Here is a 21,634-nt window from a genome sequence, read left to right on the forward strand (position 1 = left end):
AAGTGAGCACACATTCGTGCAAGCATCAGATTTAAAATAGAATGTTTATTAAATCCAGTAATGGACATGGTTGAAACTGTTGTCGCTTTCTTAGAGACTGAACGTGCTCACCAACTGTCAGTTGTGTCCGCGTGGTTTAGCTTCACTTTGGTGTTTTAGTATACGTGTGCTCTGTACACTTCAACGCTTAAGGACCAAACCAAAAATACCGTCACTAGAACAAACTGAGAGAGCGAAGGGCATGCTACCGAAGAACGTATTACCGTAACTAAAAAATGAGCCAGCTAAATACAGGCATGAAGAACGAAATCGGTAATGAAATCAAAATGAAGTTTTTTAAAAGTACGGCTGCGCTAACAATCCATAGTGGTTATGGAGTTCAACAAGATACATCAGGGACATCTGTCAAGGTGCAACATAAAAAAGTAAAACGAAAGTTACTTTTCATTTCGACTGAAAGCAGCATTAGGTGCTCACTAAGCAATGCTTTGTGAAACTGGATAAAACACAGTCAGCAAGTGATATATGAGGGTATTATCCTGCTCCTTGTACAGACGTACGTGAAGTCTGGGTCTGGAGTTGGAGAAGTTTATAATAATGGATGATTAAAAATTACACTGTAATTAACAGATCTTTTTAAAATGGATTAAATAAATGTTTTAAAAAAACTTTTATATAAAGCTTGAAAAAACATATACAAAGCTACTAATCAAAAGATATGCTAAAACTTCAAGATACAATTTTGTGATATAATACTCTTTGTGAAACTTAAAATTATATAAACAGGAAAATTAGAAACACTGAGTGAACGTTTCAAAGTGGATCATTGTATATGTTGTGATATCAGAAACGAAAAGGAAGTAGCATGCTATTCTCTTAGTGGGGTATCCATAACTGTTGCCAAAATGTTTCATTACTAATAATTGCCCTTACGATGAATAATTCCGATGTAGTTGACAAATCTTTATTTGGATAAATTCTGACACATGATCCTGGTTTCAGGATGTAATTCCTATCTTCAGATGCTATAAAGAAGAAGAGAAACTAAGAGGGATTACGTATAACATAAATTAAAAGAATCCATACACTTGCGAACTTAGGTGATACCTTAAATACGTACAAGAATATCGCACCAATCCAGCAAACTTATCTGGTAGCATGCGAGATGTCGTGCGGATGAGGCATGCAAAATTCTTTGAGTCAACCTGTAGCACACCGAAAAAATCGGGAATGAATCATCAAATAAACGCTCACTGTCACACTAATGTAACCTACGAAACAGCTGCGAACGACCAGACATATCGCATAGGCTTAATGAAGTAAAATAAAGGCATAAGTGCTGTAGAACGCCAATGTATGAAACTCAAAAGTAGCTTACTGTATAATTGACCAGCCCACCGCATGTCGTAGGAACCCAGCAAGACCAGTCAACAGACAGCTGCACAAACCGCAATAAAACGCCTGAGTTCCCGTAGACTCGCACGTCATGGAATGGCCGCCGCCAGAACTAATACCGGGGATCGAGCGGCGGTATCTTGACCGGGATTTTCTAGGTGTCCACGACATACCGTTTGGGTGAGCACTTCACAGAATTGGAATTCTATGGTATTTATGTCATCATTTCACTTTCTTCAGGCTATACCACATGTCTGTCCATTCGCAGGTTACATTGATCTGACAATGAGTGTTTATTTGTTCGTTCATTCCTGGTTTTTCGATTAGGATACATTTGTCCGGTGTGGTACTTGAGCCGGCCGGTGTGGCCGTGCTGTTCTAGGCGCTTTAGTCTGGAACCGCGTGACCGCTACGGTCGCAGGTTGGAATCCTGCCTCGGGCGTGGATGTGTGTGATGTCCTTAGGTTAGGTAGGTTTAAGTAATTCTAAGTTCTAGGGGACTGATGACCACAGATGTTAAGTCCCATAGTGCCCAGAGCCATTTGAACCATTTTTCGTGGTACTTGTTAACTCAAACCATCCAATGAAGTTGGTGGATGTTTTGCACGACTCGTACTGTTTTATCGTACTCGTTCACGGTATCATCCGATGTTCACATGTTTATGTATGCTTTTAATGTTTAGTTATATAGTATCAGTATTAGTTTCTCTCTTTTTGTAGAATCTGAAGATAGTATTTACATCCCGTAACCACGGTCGCAAGTACGATTTTATCCAAGTAAGGGATTTGTCAAATGGAACTGGAGAGAATGTATTCATTATGAAGAAGGAATGGGATGTGTTGACATTCGAACACTTGGAATTCACAGGAAGTCAACGAAGATTGTTTCAACAGTTCACAGTAAATCTAACACACTTTACAATCAGTTGTGAATGTCTCGTAAGGCCGCAAAAGTTCGCAACCGATTTTAAGTAGCTCACAAAAAAATTTCAAAATACTTCCGCTGTCAGCTTCAACAAACTGAAAAAACATTTACCAAGGATAATCTCCAAACACTCGTACATTATGAGAAGTTATTTTATTTTGACAACCAGTTTGAGCATTTAAATATGCCATCTACAGGCCCCATGTGCATTTCATGTATAGACATTCAAATGTTCGCTGGAGCCATCACTATCTGGATACCATGAATTCGTTATTCGAGTGCTTCCTTCGAAGACTTGGAAACAATTAGTCAACAGAATGTTCGAAGGAAGCACACGAACAACGAATTCACAGTATCCAGATACTGATGGCTCCAGCATGCCAATGGCGATACAGCCGAATGTCTATACATGTAGTGCATATTGGGGCTGCAGATGGCATATTAAAATGACGGAACTGGTTGTTAAAATAAAATGAAACAACTTCTCAAGACGCACAGCTGCTTGTTAAATATCTGACCAGCCGCTGTTCCGCGTCCACAATGGCTCAGCAGAGATTGAAAAACCATTGTTTTAATGTATCTACTGTATGAGGGCAGTGGCCCTACGAGACCTAGCTGTTCATCTCGCTTTTTGCTCTTTCTTCTGTACAATTTTAGATCATTGATACCCACAAACAAGAATGTATAGGTATTGGGTTTAAAGGTCTTGAACACCGAATATTCATAATACTATGACTAATCTCTCAATCAAGTCTCTATATCAACATATATATGGTTTTCCGACTAAGAGTCGTTGGGAGAGTTTTCTCTGTTGTTCCGGCAGATATTTGCAATTTCGTATTTGCAATGTGTAGCTGCAGTCATCCCAAACAAATATTGCTCATCATGTCTTTCATGAAATGCCAAACGCCGACGGAAGGCATCGGTTTGTTTCCAGTTACAAACAAAATGAGTCTTAAAGCGGTGGAACAAAATGAGTCTTAAAGCGGTGAATAAACTTGTTGTAGCTGGGATTCACAGTCACAAATTTTTTTTGATGGACATCATCTTTACGCCAGTGACTATTATAAGTTTTTATTACACTACTGCAATTTCTGCCTTAGGCCATAATATCACTTGTTAATGGCCTAAAGGCCGAAATTGCAATAGTGTAATAACAACTTATAACAGTCACTGGAGTAAAGATGATGTCCTTCTTAAAGCGGTGTTTTACGCGCCCATCCGATAGAACGGTGCCAGATTAACGTAGGGCGACATTCGTTTCATCGATATGTGTTAACAGGAACAGTAAAACACAATCAGTAACCGGTACTCCAGCAACGGCCCTCCTACCTCGATAACCCGCGCTGGCTGCTGCCGCTATGCAGCTGCGCTACAGAGTTTCAGTGTTCCTGTAAATACATGTCGAGAAAATAAATATTGCACTAGACTAATCTGGGACTCATCTATCGAATAGGAACAAAAAGTGCTGTTCGAAAAAAAATTTTGTATGTAACGAGAAACAAACCGACGCCGTCTATCGTTACTGGGCGGACTTGAAACGAGCAGTATGTGTTTGGACTGACTGCAGCTACGCATTACAAAAGCGAAAATGCAAATGTCTGCCGAAACACCAGACAAAACGGGTCTGACGTCCTTTAGGACTGGTATATTCCCCACGAGAGTGTACTGCGCTTGGCTCTGGGTACTTTACACAAATATTAGAGTTCTACGTTCTGTTGAATACTGAGTGAGGGGAAAATATCTGCCTCGATGGCTCGCTATCCTCGTTTACCTCTCTCATTACTGTGATTCCCATCCACGTGATACCATGGTTACAGTACAGCTGTGACACTGCCTTCTTCAAATGTCGATTCTTCACCCAATCAGATATCACGAAAACATTGTATTACAGTGAGAAGCTCACCGAGCGAGATGGCACAGAGGTTATCACAATGGACTCGCATTCTGGAGGACAACGATTCAAATCTGCGCCCAGGTAATTAGAGTTGGGTTTCTCCATGATTTTCCTAAATCGCTGCTGGCAAATGCTGAGATGGTTCCTTTGAAAGAGAACTGCCGATTTCCTTCCCCATCCTTGAAACATTGGGAGCGTGTGCTTCGTTCGTAGTGACCTCGATGTCAACATGACGTAAAACCCAGATTTTCTTACCTTATTCCTTTTTTTCGAAAGGCTCCTACTATGTTACCAACAAATCTCAGAGTTTCGTACTGGCTATACCGACAATAAGGTACAATGCGGTTTAAATATGGCCACATGTGTACGTTAGCTGTATGGAGAGATTCCATAAGGAAAGAAATACCTTGCATTTCTCGTTGCCAACAAAACTAAATTGTGGAACTGACGTCTTCATATAAATACCGCTGGCCAACATCAAGAGGGATAAAACCGAGAGCAAACGAATCATTTATAACTCAAAAGTCTTTCAGAAAAGGGCATATTTTTGTTCCAATACTCATTCATAATCAGTCCCAGATGCAATGAACTTCCCTCATGTGACATAAATGGGTAAATATAAACTGTGTTTCTCAGGTGCATCTGCCTCAAACCGAGAGGAATGATGAAGTGCAAATGATATACACCGACTAGCCAAAACATTATGACCACCTGCGTAAAGCTTGTCTGAGCGTCTTTGGAACGAGGTACATCACTGATTCTGCGTTTCAGGGATACGACAGTTTGTCGGTAGGTTTGTAGAGGTATGTGGCATTCGATATCTACGCACAGGTCATGGAATTCGCTGATTCGCGTAGGCAGTGATGACGCCCAATAGCGACCCAGATCTGGCTCAATAGGATTTATATGAGGCGTATTTGGTAGCAGGGCTATCGACGTGATTTCCCTATAATGCTCCTCAAACCACTGTAGCATGGTTCTGGCTTCGAGAGACGGACAATTATGCTGCTGAAATATGACATCATCGTTGGGCAAGACATCATGCATGAACGGGTTCAGGTGGTTCGCAGCTGTCAGCATGTCTACGACTAGTAACACTGGGTCCACACAAGCGCAAGAGAATGTGTCCCATAGCATAATACTTTCCCCCACCGGCCTGTGAACGCGGCGCGCTGCACGTTTCGAACCGCCGTAGTGTAGCAAAAATGTGGTTCACGCGAAGAGCTGAGGCGTTTCCATTGATCGAGCATTGAATTCCGATTGCCCCGTGTCCGCTCCGCAAATCTACACTACTGGCCATTAAAATTGCTACACCACGAAGATGACGTGCTACAGACGCGAAATTTAACCGAGAGGAAGAAGATGCTGTGATATGCAAATGATTAGCTTTCCAGAGCATTCACACAAGGTTGGCGCCGGTGGCGACACCTACAACGTGCTGACATGAGGAAAGTTTCCAACCGATTTCTAATACACAAACAGCAGTTGACCGGCGTTGCCTGGTGAAACGTTGTTGTGATGCCTCGTGTAAGGAGGAGAAATGCGTACCATCACGTTTCCGACTTTGATAAAGGTCGGATTGTAGCCTATCGCGATTGTGGTTTATCGTATCGCGACATTGCTGCTCGCGTTGGTCGAGATCAAATGACTGTTAACAAAACATGGAATCGGTGGGTTCAGGGGGTAATACGGAACGCCATGCTGGATCCCAACGGCCTCGTATCACTAGCAGTCGAGATGACAGGCATCTTATCCGCATGGCTGTAACGGATCGTGCAGCCATGTCTCGATCCCTGAGTCAACAGATGGGGACGTTTGCAAGACAAGAACCATCTGCACGAACAGTTCGACGACGTTTGCAGCAGCATGCACTATCAGCTCGGAGACCATGACTGCGGTTACCCTTGACGGTGCATCACAGACAGGAGCGCCTGCGATGGTATACTTAACGACGAACCCAGGTGCACGAATGGCAAAACGTTATTTTTTCGGATGAATCCAGGTTATGTTTACAGCATCATGATGATCGCATCCGTGTGTGGCGTCATCGGGGTGAACGCACATTGGAAGCGTGTATTCGTCATCGCCATTATGGCGTATCACCCGGCGTAATGGTATGGCCTGCTTCTGGTTACACGTCTCGGTCACCTCTTGTTCCCGTTGACGGCAATTTGAACAGTGGACGTAACATTTCAGATGTGTTACGATCCGTCGCTCTACCCTTCATTCGATTCCTGCGAAACTATACATTTCAGCAGGATAATGCACGGCTGCATGTTGCAGGTCCTGTAGGGGCCTTTCTGGATACAGAAAATGTTCGACTGCTACCCTGGCCAGCACATTCTCCAGATCTTTCACCAATTGAAAACGTTTGGTCACTGGTGCCGAGCAACTCGCTCGTCACAATACGCCAATCATTACTGTTGATGAAGTGTGGTATTGTGTTGAAGCTGCATGGGCAACTGTGCCTATACACTCCATCCAAGCTCCGTTTGACTCAATGCCCAGGCGTATCAGGGCCGTTATTACGGCCAGAGGTGGTTGTTCTGGGTACTGATTTCTCAGGATCTAAGCACCGAAATTGCGTGAAAATGTAATCACATGTCAGGTCTAGTATAATATATTTGTCTAATGAATACCCATTAATCATCTGCATTTGTTCTTGGTGTAGCAATTTTAATGGCCAGTAGTGTACTTTTTTAACCGCGTCATGTGCCCGCAACGCCACCACGTGGCATCCAAAGTCGCGGTCATAATGTTTAGGTTGATCAGCATATTTATACCAAAAATATTAACTGCTCACATTACATTGGAATTATTTCTCGTTCCTTGTTAGGACCTTCCAAATTCAAGTACGCGGCCTTGTCCGCGTAGTTCATTACAGACGCGTTCTTGCACTATGGCGGAAACTATTCTGTATGAGTTCCGACACAAATAAAAAAAAGAAAGGTTCATGCTGCAACTTTGTGTACCTGCTAAATACGTTCAACTACAGCTACATTTAAATCAGTGTATATGCCGGCGGTGCGGCGACTGATTCGCGGAATGCCGAAAAGGGATTTGGGTTTGCTGTTTCCACGAAATAACGAACTGGTGCGGAAGCCGAATCGTTAAACTGTAGGCGCGGCTTCAAAAAACTGCTCATGTGCGCCCATCAACAGAATGCCGCTTCCACGTAATAACGCGTGTGGCCTGAAGTCGAATTCGCTGTTTAGCCATAGCGCAGGTCTATCGGGCACACCGCCGGCACGTTCACGCAGGAGACTCGCGCATTCACGCTCCAATGCTCACTTTAGTGTAACTAGACCTTCACTTGCAGCTCGTATGCACTGTGAGAGAATACCGCAGGATTTGGAGCTCAAAACATGAGTATATTACAAATCAGAGTACAGTAGTACTACAGCAACTCCCCATATTCTTGTGTATAGAAGTGGAAGTTTAGGAAACGAATGTATGTCTGCGGGTCTAAGCTACAGCAGACTCTTATAGCTGGTAAAAAAGTGGATCGTGTGTCTGACCCTGTGAAATACTCGAGTGCATTTAACACCGACAGACAGTATTTTCAACGTCTGCACTACACTTTGTGCCAGTCACTTCCGTGTAGTATCAGTTAACAAATACCTTACGAAATTGCTTTCTGTGATGGTAACATGCCGGAATGCTGCCGTCTTGGTTCTTTAGAGTATAAAAGGAGACTTAACAGCCGCAATCGGTCAGGCTTCTGTTGTAGCGGAAAGTGTCAATATGTATTCCTCCAAAGTGTTGTTACACATTCCTTATTTATTATGTACGGGGACAAGACTTTCATTTAGCTGGCAGTATTGGCGCTCGCTGTATTGCGGCAGTTCGAGTAACGAAGATTTTTGTGGGGTAAGTGATTCATGAAACGTATGGGTTATTGTTAGTCAGGGTCATTCTTTTGTAGGGTTTATTGGAAGTCAGATTGCGTTGCGCTAAAAATATTGTGTGTCAGTTTAGTGATGATCACAATAAGTAAAGAGAAAACTGTTGGAGTACGTTGAGTTTTGCTCAGCTGTTTGAAAATCAACTAACGTAGAAGAGTTTTTCCAGCACTGTCATTCATAATTTTTCTAGGGGGACGTTTCATTAAGTAAGCTGTTTAGGTTTTTATATTGGTAACGACACTCAGCGCTCTGTATGAAAATCACTAACTGTGCTGTGTGCAGTCTGTGGCTGGTTGGCATTGTTGGAATATTCGCTATTGTAGCGTTGGGCAGTTGGAGGTGAGCCGCCAGCAGTGGTGGATGTAGGGAGAGAGATGTCAGAGTTTTGAGAACGGACGATCTGGACGGGTGTCCGTCAGAACAGGGAAATTTGTAAGACTGGATGTCATGAACTGATATATATATATATATATATATATATATATATATATATATATATATATATATATTATGGATTTTGAACACTATTAAGATAAATACATTGTTTGTTCTCTATCAAAATCTTTCATTTGCTAACTATGCCTATCAGTAGTTAGTGCCTTTAGTAGTTAGAATCTTTCATTTAGCTGGCAACATTGGGTTGGGGCTCGCTGTATTGCAGTAGATCAAGTAACGAAGATTTTTGTGAGGTAAGTGATTCATGAAAGGTATAGGTTTTTGTTAGTCTGGGCCATTCTTTTGTAGGGATTATTGAAAGTCAATTTGCGTTGCGCTAAAAATATTGTGTGTTAGTTTAGTGATGATCAGAATAAGTAAAGAGAAAACTGTTTGAGTACGTTGAGTTTTGCTCAGCTGTTTGAAAATCAAATAACGTAGAAGGGTTTTTACAGCACTGTCATTCATAATTTTCCTAAGGGGACGTTTCAATCCTTATCTATATAAATGATTTGGGAGACAATCTGAGCAGCCGTCTTAGGTTGTTTGCAGATGACGCTGTCGTTTATCGACTAATAAAATCATCATAAGATCAAAACAAATTGCGAAACGATTTAGAAAAGATATCTTTATGGTGCGAAAGTTGGTAATTGACCCTAAATAACGAAAAGTGTAAGGTCTCCACATGAGTCCTGAAAGGAATCCGCTAAACTTCGGTTACACGATAAATCAGTCAAATCTAAAGGTCGTAAATTCAACTAAAACCCTAGGAATTACAAATACAAACAAAAATTGGAAGGAACACATGGAAGATATTGTGGGGAAGGCTAACCAAGGTTGCGTTTTATTGGCAGGACACTTACATAATGTAACAAATCTACTAAGGAGACTGCCTGAACTACGCTTGTCCCTCCTCTTTTAGAATACTGCTGCGCGGTGTGGGACCCTTCCCAGATGATATTGACGGAATACACTGAAAAAGTTCAAAGAAGGGTTAAAAGGTTATTGTGGAGAAAAGGTACGAGATAAGGTAATGGCATGAGAAGTGATGTGATGGCGGCTTGAGCGGAGTTCTTGGATAGCTCATTCAGTGAACCACTTCTCAGTGAAAGAGAAAGGTCCGGGGTTTGAGCCTCCATCCACACACAGTAGCAATTTACACATTTCACTGCAGAGTGAAAATCATTCCGGAAACTATTAGTAAATAGTTTCTTTCTTCCTATTGCAAATGAATTGTTTATAAACGAAAAGTAAGTCTTCGAATGCTGAATCGCACACAGCGATTCACAAAGGAACCAACTTTGTAATAGCAATGGCTTGGAGATAACGCTTTTGCGGTAGACTTTTAGTGATGAGAGTGGGCGGTGGAGCAGGCGGCAGCAGCGGCACTCACCGGAAGAAGCGGTCGCCGGTTTTCCAGCGCGAGTCGCCGGCGCCGTGGCAGCTCAGCTGCGTGTTGAGAGACAGGTCGGCGTTGCGGGCGTCGTTAACGAAGTCTTCCACGCCATACGCGTACACCTTGATGGCCGTCGTGATCTCGTTCACCAGCGACGAGCTGCTCGTGTCGAAGTGCACACCTACCGACAAACACAGTAATAGAATTAATACATGTGTGGTGACAGACACCATTTTTATATACCGCCTATGAGAAGTGCAGATATCTGCCGAGATTAGGCACTGAATTAAATTCCGTGGTGAGAAAGGAAAATTTGTGCTAGACCAGCACTCGAGCGCGGATTTCCCGCTTTACGCAAGTTGTCGCCTGAACTGTTTCAGCTATCTGGACACGATTTCCATCCAACACAAGCTCTCAACTTGTACCGCACTACGCATATAGCATCCACCATTCTTGCTCGCTGCGTTAGCTGAATACCACAAGAGTTCGAACTAATACCACACATATAACAATGGAGATGCACCCTGACGCTGATGTTAATGGCTCTGAGCACTATGGGACTTAACTTCTGAGGTCATCAGTCTCCTAGTACTTAGAACTACTTAAACCTAACTAACCTAAGGACATCACACACATCCATGCCCGAGGCAGGATTCGAACCTGCGACCGTAGCGGTTACAGACTGTAGCGCCTAGAACCGCTCGGTCACACAGGCCGGCGCTAATGTTAACTTCATTGGGGATGCGCAATATGACTTAACAATCAGATAAAGATGCGAGCAGTGAGGATAATGGACTGTGGACGCTACATGCGTATTGTGCGACAAGTTGAGATTTTGCATTGTACGCGAAGATTGTGCGGATAGCCGAAGCTATTAGGACAACCGCCCACATATAGTGGGATATCTTGGTTTGAGTCCTGGTCCAGCATAAATTTTCACTTGTCCCCATTTAATTTAACACAGTACCCAATTGTGGCTGAAATCTGTATTTCTCTTAAATCATGCGGGTTCGAAAAAACCATATACAGTGTATAAAAGTATCAAAAACCTTTTGGGTTTATTCTTGACATCAAAACATTCTAAAAATTACACGTGAAGGTGAGTCCAAAAACCCTTCTTTAGAATGGTACCAAAGTATTTATTATTTATGGCACAAATATTTACTGGGACGTTTTATATGCTCGGTATCCCATATGCTTACCACCATCTAGTTTCAGCCAGTATGAATACGCTGGGATCAGGCGAAACCAGTCATTGGTAAATAAATACCAGTCACAACCCTGCAACCAAGCTTGTTTCTTCATTGTACATTACTGGTTGCTGTACCATCCCAACTATGAGCGGGAAAGTTCTATAACGGTAAATATGTTTGTCCAGTAACACGTTGCCTAAAGAAGACGTAGGCATAAGTGAGTTTACACCACACGTTGAGGCTGAAGCCCTGTTAAAGATGGTGTTGTTGTGAATAATGAGGGTTTTCACAAGCTCATTCAAGGCCGTTATGATAAATAAAGTTCACATCACGTGAAAATTCAAACTCATCAATGAATAAGATACACCCTAATAACTGGAAAAAGACAGCACACTGCCCTATCATACGCTGACAGTCTTGGCTGAAAGTCTGCCTCATTTAATCTTGCACAAGCTGAAGGTGATACGCTTGCAGAAGATATCCACACAGATTGTTTCCTTCTCGAAACTCTCCTTGTACTAGTTGATGGAATTTCATGCAAAGTACGAAGAACCCGTTCCTTCTTCAACCTCAGGCGTTCGTACATCACGAGGTCTCCAACCATCTGCAACTTCCTTCTGCAATGAGCCTTACCCTCGCAAACGTTGGGGGAGTCTTACATACATCCTCCCCCCGGGAGAAAAGTCCAATATAAAGCTGACGTGTTACGGCTGCATTCCCATCTGTCAGGTCGTGCATGTAGTGCATATCCGTCATCTCACACACTGACTACACCATTGCAACGGTCAAGGCGTGTCACAAGCCATTCAAAGAACGACAGTTGCCGCTGGTCGATGACACAGTGTCTGGAACGTCACACGGCATTACCAATACCATTGTGCAGCAGGTGTGTGCCCTCATTATTGAAGACCGGTGAGTTACGATAGCAGCCATTGCCCCAGGGGTCGGAATGTGCGCTGGAACCGCCGTTCCCTGCACTCCTTCTGCTGTAAGGAAACTTACTATAACCCTCTGCTCTTCTTTCGAATCCTAAATTTTTCTGTTATCAGCATTGCCGACACGGGGAAACCCTCAGACACGGCCAATCGAATCGGCTCATATTTGGCAAGCCTCTTGTGTGCAATCTAAAATGAAATACTCTAAAATAATTTGGCTCAACATCAACCGCCCCCCCCCCTCCCTTTTTGAGAAATATATCCTTTAAGTTGAAGACGCGCAATCGACTCAGAATTAACGGAATCATCAGGTAATTGAAAACTGAGCATTTTAATTCAGTATATATGTTGCCCACCAAGGCATATTTTCCCAGATATCGAGGAAAGGAACTTTTCGACTGCCGCATATGCACCCATAAAGTATGCCTTATTAAAGTAAAGCAAAGCTGGCGTAGCGACCACGGCATCTGGCTCGGAAGCAGAGAACCTGGTTTCGATTTCCAGTTGTATTTTGCAGCTTTGTTCTTTCAGTTCTCTTTTTCATACCTCGAAAGAGGTAGGAAGGTAAGTGAGCCAACAAGAAGCAATGAAAAATCAGGAGAATGAATTTCTCTAGCACCTTGGGTTATTCATGATTTAAAATTTTAAACCTTGTTGTACGAAATCAATTGCGAGAAAGTTTGCTGCGAAGACGAGAATTCGGCGAAAGTTGCCGCATGAGGGAGTAAAATATTTAAACACAGAGTTTTTCCGTTGATCCTGCAATTTTGTTTTTTCCTTTTCATTTTGTAGGCATCGAAACAGGTAGGAATAGTAGAGTTAATAAGGTAAGAAAGTCAATAAGGAATAATGACAGACGAATCAATTTCTCGAACCACTTGGATTAGTAATGATTTAAAATTTTAATTCTTGTCGTATGAAAACAATTCTGCGTAAGACTACTGCAAAGACGAGAGCATTCGGCGCACCTTATCGCGTAAGGGAGAAAAACATACCACCACGGAGTATGGAATATTGTAGCCTAAAGTTTTCCCGCGCTTATCAGAAAGTAATGGTTAACTTCGTCCTCGGGGTATAGAAGACGTTAATCGTTTAACTGACCCGTTAAGAAATGTTTACTTCACTTGCTCCACATCCAGAAAAAGAAAAGGAATTAAATTTACGAATTATATCTTCATATCATATTGAAATGATACGTTTCTGACAACAAGTTTTTTTCTGATAATGGACTCATCAGGTGGACGAACTAGCACCGTCATGTTTCTAAATGACGAGGGTCAACCGACTTGCGCGGTAGAAGTAATATCGCCAACCTACAGCCCTATGTGCTAACCATGATTATTTTATTTACACCGCCAAGTTAACAACTGTATTTCAAGGCTTCAAAATTACAGTCTGCTTCTGATAATCCAGCAGGAATTGCACAGCCGAGCAGATGGAATAAAGATTCACAGTATAATTTATGATCATCTTTCAGCACACATTTTTCAGATATATGTGTGGTAGGCATCAAAATGAATTCCCGAGAAAGAAGTATTTTTAAACGTAAACAATGTTTGTGTTCCTCCGAATGCACGGAAGGAACGATGTAGTTGTGCGAAGATTGTGTCTGTTAGATGTTCTTGGTTCCACGAGTATACCTGCTTGTAGTAACATAACAGATACCTCGTTATACGAAGCTGACTTAAGACACGTAACATTGTGACTGAAAGAGCCATTGTAGATCGACCAGGCTTACATTTTTATTTCTTTACTAATCCAAGTCGTTCATGAAATTTATTTGCCTATCTTTTATTAATCCCTATTGCGTTACTTACCTTATGAAATGTCCTGTGGCCATCAATTTCTAAGTGGAAAAACATATAAAAAACCTGGAGAATGCAACTGGGTATTGAACACGAATGCCTTGGTCAGTACTCCAGCGGTGTTTCCGGTGAATAACCCTTACATCATGGGCACTTAAGCAGCAGTCGGAAAAGTTCCTTTCACTCGATCTCTAGGAAACTATGCGATTACTCACCCCAAATATGTTGTTGAAAAATGCTCAGTTACCCAGGGATGGAAATTAAATTTTTGTTCAAGGCTTTTAATCCTGAAGGGTGATTTTTATTAACTGCTAGCCTTTGTTGAGAAATGTGAAGTCAGATTTTGACTACCACATTTGAGAAAACTAATAATGCTAAAAAAGTATCATATTTATAAATTATTACGACACTTTAATATATTAATAAAGCACTTACAGCTATACTAGTAACCTGTAAACTGTTTACAAATGTACACAGTAAAGAGAATCGCACAACACTCATTTGTTTATAGACCCAATCACAATTTAAGATAAACAGATTCAAAGTCTTACTGAGACACTGCACTGTTTCAGTACCGCTTTCTCTTCGTACTGAAATTTTGTCTTCGAGATTTGCTTCTACGCTGTATCTCTTTTTAGAAGCCAACAGCAGTAGCAGTAGTCAGCCATTATCCCTTCATTCCGCCTGCCTTAATAATGTAATTCTATTTTTTTCATGTGTTGATGAGTCCTTCCTCCATGTTCTTCGATAACATCTCCAAGGCTGTCAGGGAAGAAGTCAAGATGGCTATGAAGAAAGTGGGTTTCAAGGCTCTGAAATCTGGACGTTTCCCATTCTCTAAGAATCTGTCAACCACATTCTTAAATGCTGGCCAAGCTATTAGTTCTTCCTGGGAGGTACATTTTAAAATACATCATTGTCACCAGACTTCTAATGTTCTGTCTCACAAATATTGCGTCTTTAAGTTTAGCTTCAGACAGAAAAGAAAATTTGGAACTTACCTACGATCACCGTCTTTAGGCAATTTTTTGACGAACTGTTTCATGATTCCCAGTTTAATATGAAGAGGCGGCAGGATGGCTTTCTTTCGTTTCACCAGAGATTCTCGTATCACATTTTTCTGCCCAGGTTTCATTGTTGTTCTCTCAGACCAATTTATTCCAATCCAAAGTGATTCACGGGCACGACTAACCCAGAGGCACCGAAAATAATTTCGCAAAGCCTGCCTGTTGTCCCAGAGTATTCCGGTTACTTTCAGCTCTCCACATACAACATGATAGTATTTCGAATAGTTTAATGCCTTTAGCAGCATCTCCTTATTTTCGTAGGTTTCCTTTAAGTGAACAGACTATGCTACTGGCACAGAGAAAAAGTTTTGTCTCCGTCTCACAACTTCACACCGAAATAAGATAGGTATGCTTTTTTGACAAACGAGATTATGTTCTCTCTGCTGCTTTTGAAAGTCAGAGACCCGAAGACAAAATTCATCAGTCATTCACACATGATCTTCTTGATGAAGTTGCCCTCATTATACTGATTTGAAATAAGCTGGTAACTTCGACACAGACAAAATTCACTTAAAATTTATACTCACATGACTGTGAGGCATTTTATGTAATTCTAAACAACTGGAGAAATGTCGATATTTTCACAGTCGAACATGCTGGATCACTTGGCTATCTATTGCAATATATATTGTGCGGTAAATTTAAAAATATGAGACTTTAGTAACTACGTAAAAATGTGGGTGTTAGAAGAAAACAGTTTACATTTTAGTAAAGAGCGTTGGAAAGCCACATAAATTGGCCCACTTTCATGTAAAGCACCAACTCATTGCAGCCCTGTATTATCTATTGATCCCGTCAGTTGTGAGTCTATTGTGCTTCATGAACTTTCTGGGTAGTTTCCTCAGAAGCGGGGGCTTGTTGCCAAAATATTTTAGAGTGTTTCAGACCAGACTGTACACAAGAGCCCTGCCAAATATGAGCGGAATCAGTTTGCCATGGCTGAGGCCTTCCCCCTGTGGACGCATGCACCTGCTCACTGTGTCATCACTTGGGTGTGCGTCCATGTCCCCGTAGCAACGAGTCTTGTGCCTCGGCGCTCGTGCTGAAACCGCACATTCTGATGGAGATAATGGAATTACGACCCCTTCAGCGGTTTTGACTTTATATCCTCCTGGTGGTTTCTTTCCTAATGAGTGAATTGCTTGTTCATGGATCATGTAATAGAGAAGGTTCCACGTAGACGATAAACATGAGAGGCCCCCACGTGTAATTAGTCTCTTGTTTATCTAGCGATTATTGTTGTGGACGAGATTATCGAGCTGTGTATCTGTATCTTTTCTTCTGTCATGTCAAAGTATTTTTTTATTACAGGCGTTGGAGAATATAGAATAAGGCGATTGTTACAATTTTTCTAGTATGTACGGCAAGTGTTATATCTTTATAATAAAGAAAATAGATTTCCAAAATCCGCAATTATTGAGGGTATGTGTAAACTAAGCAGTCAAGCTGGCTAAATATATTTGTGTATAACGATGTCTCTGCCTCTACCATCATCAGATCAAAACTTAGAACTAATAAAATGGCGTTGAGTGACGTTTTGAATAAAACCTGTGCCTCTGACTGAAATTGACATTGCACATAGTTTTAAAAACCGTAGGTTCTGATCTGACGATCTCAGTAGTCAAAATATCTTCATACACTAAAAAAAACTGGTATTGGCATTGTTATTCAAATACGGAGATATGTAAACAGGCAGAATGCGACACTGTGATCTGCAACGTCCATATAAGATCGGTTACTGCTGCTACAATGGCAGGTTATCAAGATTTAAGTGAGTCTGAACGTGGCGCTGTAGTCGGCGCACAAGCGACGGAACACAGCATCTACGAGGTAGCGACGATGTGGGGGTTTTCCCGTAGGACCATTTCACCAGTGTACCGTGAGTATCAGGAATCCTGTAAAACATTAAATCTCCGACATCACTGCGGTCGGAAAAAGATCCTGCAAGAACGGTACCAATGACGACTGAAGAGAATCGTTCAACGTGGCAGACGTGCAACTCTTACGCAAATTGCTGCACATTTCAATGCTGGGATATTAACCAGTGTGAGCGTTCGAACCATTCAACGAAACATCACCCAAATGGGCTTTCGGAGCCGAAGACCCACTCGTGAGCCCTTGATGACTGGACGACACAAAGCTTTACGCCTCGCCTGGCGCCGTCAACGACGGCATTGGATTGTTGAAGAATGGAAACATGTTGCGTGGTTTGACGAGTCTAGTTTCAGATTGTATCGAGCCGATGGACGTGTATGGGTATGGAGACAACCTCAGGAATCCATGGATCCTGCATGTCAGCAGGGGCTGTTCAAGCCGTTGAAGGCTCTGTAATGGTGTGGGGCGTATGTATTTGGAGTGATACGGGACCCCTGAAACGTGTAGATACGACTCTGACAGATGACTTGCACGTAAGCGTCCTCTCTGATCACGTGCATCCATTCATGTCCATTGTGCATTCCGACGGATTTGGGCAATTCCAGCAGGACACTGCGACACCCAACACTCCAGAATTGCTACAGAGTGGCTCCAGGAACACTCTACTGAGTTTAAACACTTTCGCGGGCCACCAAACTCATTATTGAGCATATCTGGGATGCCTTGCAACGTGCTGTTGAGAAGAGATCTCCACCCCCGTGAACTTCTACCGATTTATGGACACGCCTGCAGTAGTCATGGTGTCAATTCCATCCAGCACTACTTCAGACATTAGTCGAGTCCATGCCACGTCATTTTGCGGCACTTCTGCGTGCTCGCGCGGGCCCTACACGATGCTAGGCAGGTGTAGCAGTTTCTTAGGCTCTTCAGTGTAAATCAAAAGTGTACTAGATTACGTAAACTAAAAGTGGAAGGCTGGGGAGTGAGGAAAGGAATGGGAAGGAACTATTGATATCAGCTGCATCAGGAGTTTTTGTTATATCAGCGGTGACGAGTAAAGATATGTGGCGGATCGGGGGTCGAACCCGTGATCACCTGCTTACTAAGTAGTTGAGTTAACCACAACACCATCCAGACACACTGTGTATCGCAAATGCGCGGATCATCTCTGCATGCTCCCCAGTCGACTCACGTTCCCACCTACTCACAGCCTCGTCCATGTCCTTCTTCGTTCATTTTAGAACAGACAGCACTCATTCATATAATTGATTCACCCCGATGGAAATGTATCCGCAGTGTTCAGTGGGGGTGCACATTTCTTTAGATCTTCGGCTGGAATCTATAATTAGCCACGAAGAATAACGAATAAAGTGAAGAGGGGAAAGGAGAAAAAATCAAGCAGGAGACCCCAGGCTCGAGTCCTGGTTCGGCATACATTTTTAGTCATCACCGCTAACTCCACACAAAGTGCCGATGCAGCGGATACCAAGATTCTTCGTTTTCCTTACCATTCTCCCCCCTACAACTTCACTTTACCTGTATCACACCTGCGGACAGGTGTATTAAGTATTTACACAGGTGAATTCATAAGCAGTAAATCACTTGAGTTAAACTGCAAGTACGACACAATTTTTATTCTAAGTGCTGGCTTTGAATGGCTGTCGTCGCAAAGGGACTTTAGGGACTATTGTCGAACCCGCCACGAGCAGAGCACATTACACGACAGGTGCCACAATTTTTGAAATGCTCGCATAAAATATGTTACTCCGTAAAACTGTTGGCATTGCAAAAATTGTCGTTCCCGCTTCAAAAGGCGGTTTGAAAATTCCCGTTCCTCATTTCACATCCTACTGTCCATTACTAAGGTAGTTCTAGTTTGTTCCGCATCTCGTCTGTTCATCTGCACCCACGACCAGTGACTGCTGTAATATTCCTTCTACATCTGCGTAGCTCTTTTTATTTTTGCGGTGGTGTTCTAGAACAACGGGCCACACAAAAAGACATCGTGGCGAGGTCGGAGAGTAGGTGGCGAGGCAGTGGCTGTGGAACACAGCGGCCGCAGCTGGCGCCAGATAACCGCCGGCCACGGCGCCTGGCGCCAGCATTCAGGCCGCGCCAGATAACCGGCCCTGCCAGGCAGGCAACCAGCCGGGCAGCGCCGTTCTGCAGGCTGAGAACCCGCAGGTTGGCTTTCAAGTTTTTACGAAAACAATGGAAAAAACAACAGTTTGTGGTACAAATCGTTATACTGTTTCCCAAAAAGAAATCGTCTTAAAAATTTATACACTTTTGCTTGTATTTATATGTAGCAGAAGAGAATGGACATAATATGTCCACATAAATACAAAGTAATAATAACTCTGAGGGAAAGCTCGATAAGATCCAAAGCCGATATAGATGGTAAAATATTTGAGCAGATATGCAGCATGAATTGTCTGTTATTATTACCCAATCTATTCTGTCAACATATGCCCCTAGATAGTTAAATTCTTCTACCTGTCTCATAAGAGCTCCGTCATTAAAGTGTATTACCGCGAAATAGGGGACGGAGAGTGACGGATACGATACGTAAGCTGGCGTGGGAATCATTAAAACGTAGCGTTTTTTGTTACAGCGAGACCTGTCACAAAGTTTCAGTCACCAACTTTCTTCTCCGAATAGTAAATGTGCTGTTGACTCCCATTTACATAAGGAGAATTGACCACCGCAATGAAATAAGAGAAATCAGTACTCTCACGGAAATATTTAGGTGTTCAGTTTTCCCGCACGCTGTCCAAGAGTGGAACGGTTGAGATTTAGTGTGAAAGTGGTTCTCTGAAGCTTCTGCCATACACCTAACTGTAAACCGCAAAGTGGTGATGTAGACGCAGATATAAATGACGTCACCTGTACTATTACTGGAAAATGAGATATGGGCACTTTCAAAGAAAGACAGAAGGAAAATTACGTCTCAGATGTATTATTCTGGTAGCCGGGGATGGTTCCCACACGTGTGTGCACAGACGTCTTGTCACTGATCGTAGCCTGAAATCTGTTACATAGTCGTGCAAATTTTCTGCCTTCTTCCACACACAAGAGAGAAATGTGCCTCATTAGTTAAGACAACAGAATCCATAGGAACAGGAAATTTGGGAAGCTTGTTTATAAAATTACCACTGGTCTGAATTCGCTAGATCTGCTACAACTGGCTAGCGAGATTCCGACGCTGCCAGTACCAGCTGTTTCCTAGAGGAGATTAATTAATCACATCTCCACAGGGGGTCATAGAAGATACTTAGGCCAGAGCCTGAGGCAGCACGCTGTGCCTTAGGACTACAGAACGAGACGTCTCTGACTTAGAGTCGAACGCAGAGGCCATGATGAACTTGGAAGTATCAGCCACTACTCCAGCCATCTTCTGGTCTCGCACATGTTTACAGTGATAGGCATTGGCTGTCTTTGTATCCACTGAGGTGAGGCAATTGTGAAGTGAATTTATTTGCATCAGGATTTCCTTCTTGCAAATATAATTTTCAAAGCCAACTAGACCCACCGACCATGCGCTTAGGTTAGAGTACTGGCGCTTTATTCATGCTTTTTTGGGGCCTTCCTTCAACTCATTAATCTTTTCCACAACGACAGGCCGTATTTGTGATACAGTTTACATCATTCTTTCATGTATCTTCTCGCCAGTACAAAGGCTACAGTAAGTATTAATACCGCCTTGTCCACTTATTAATTGTTTGTATTCTAGAGTCAGTTGATGAAACATTTTTGATGTCCTCTGACAGTAAACCTGTTTGTTATAGTGACAAATAATTTCCCTTTATGGTTTGATGGATCCTATTATTCATATGAGATGTGATGTAGGGTCCCGAAACTTTCACAGTTAATTTTTATTAAATAAGGCATTATATGTTACTCTCCATCTTTTCTTTTAATTTGAGTGATTTTATGGGGGCTTTTTATCTCTGTAAACACCAGGGATAGAATTTTTAGCAAATCAAGAGTATGTAAACGGCTCAACTGACACCTCGTCTGCCGGCCGGGGTGGCTGAGCGGTTCTAGGCGCTACAATCTGGAACCGCGATACCGCTACGGTCGCAGGTTCGAATCCTGCCTCGGGCATGGATGTGTGTGATGTCCTTATGTTAGTTAGGTTGAAGTAGTTCTAAGTTCTAGTGGACTCATGACCTCAGAAGTTAAGTCCCATAGTGCTCAGAGCCATTTGAACCATTTTTGACACCCCGTCTCACAACATGAACAGTGCAACCAACGATACAAAGAATCATTTTCTTGGATATGCTTCAGGGACGAGCTACTTTTTGATGGGATATATTTTATGGACATTATGTTTCCATTTAAAATTAACTAATCAGGTCTTTATATCCTCTGAGGAAATCCTCCCTGTAGAAGACTAGTGGTTACGCACAGAAATTTGTCTTAACAACGGGATGTTATCCGTAACACCGATGTCGTAAGGGATGTAACTACTGCCCGTAGAAACCCGTATTTTTACTGGCATCTGTTCATCCCCGCAGACCAAACAGTTGACTGCTGCCAGTTTCCGGATCGTACCAATATATCGAGGCTTCGTTTCCTGTTGTATACGGATTTAGGTCTACAGGTTGCCTTCGACGTAACTAAATAAATAACGAATTCCAATGGTTTACCGTTGTACGAGGAAAGAACAGAAGTTAAAAATTCAAATACTTTTAGGTCACCATTGACCAGAACACAGGAAGCAAACAAAGTTGAGATTTTTAATTGTAAGGGGTAATCAACATTTTTCTTTTCGAAGGTCGCGCAGTACAGAATCGGTATTCC

At 42.4% G+C, this 21,634-nt stretch overlaps 1 protein-coding gene across 1 annotated transcript in view; it reads right to left on the reverse strand.

Annotated features, from left to right (window-relative positions):
* The window catches only part of LOC124788943 (glutamate receptor ionotropic, NMDA 2B-like), a 441,442-nt gene that overhangs the window by 307,146 nt on the left and 112,662 nt on the right, over window positions 1–21,634 (reverse strand). The window contains exon 4 of the mRNA XM_047256229.1: window positions 9,951–10,134. Within this exon, the coding sequence (XP_047112185.1) occupies window positions 9,951–10,134 (184 nt within the window). The remainder of the gene's footprint in view (window positions 1–9,950; window positions 10,135–21,634) is intronic.

Source organism: Schistocerca piceifrons, chromosome 3 (assembly GCF_021461385.2).
Source record: "Schistocerca piceifrons isolate TAMUIC-IGC-003096 chromosome 3, iqSchPice1.1, whole genome shotgun sequence".
In the NCBI taxonomy this organism is placed as follows: domain Eukaryota; kingdom Metazoa; phylum Arthropoda; class Insecta; order Orthoptera; family Acrididae; genus Schistocerca; species Schistocerca piceifrons.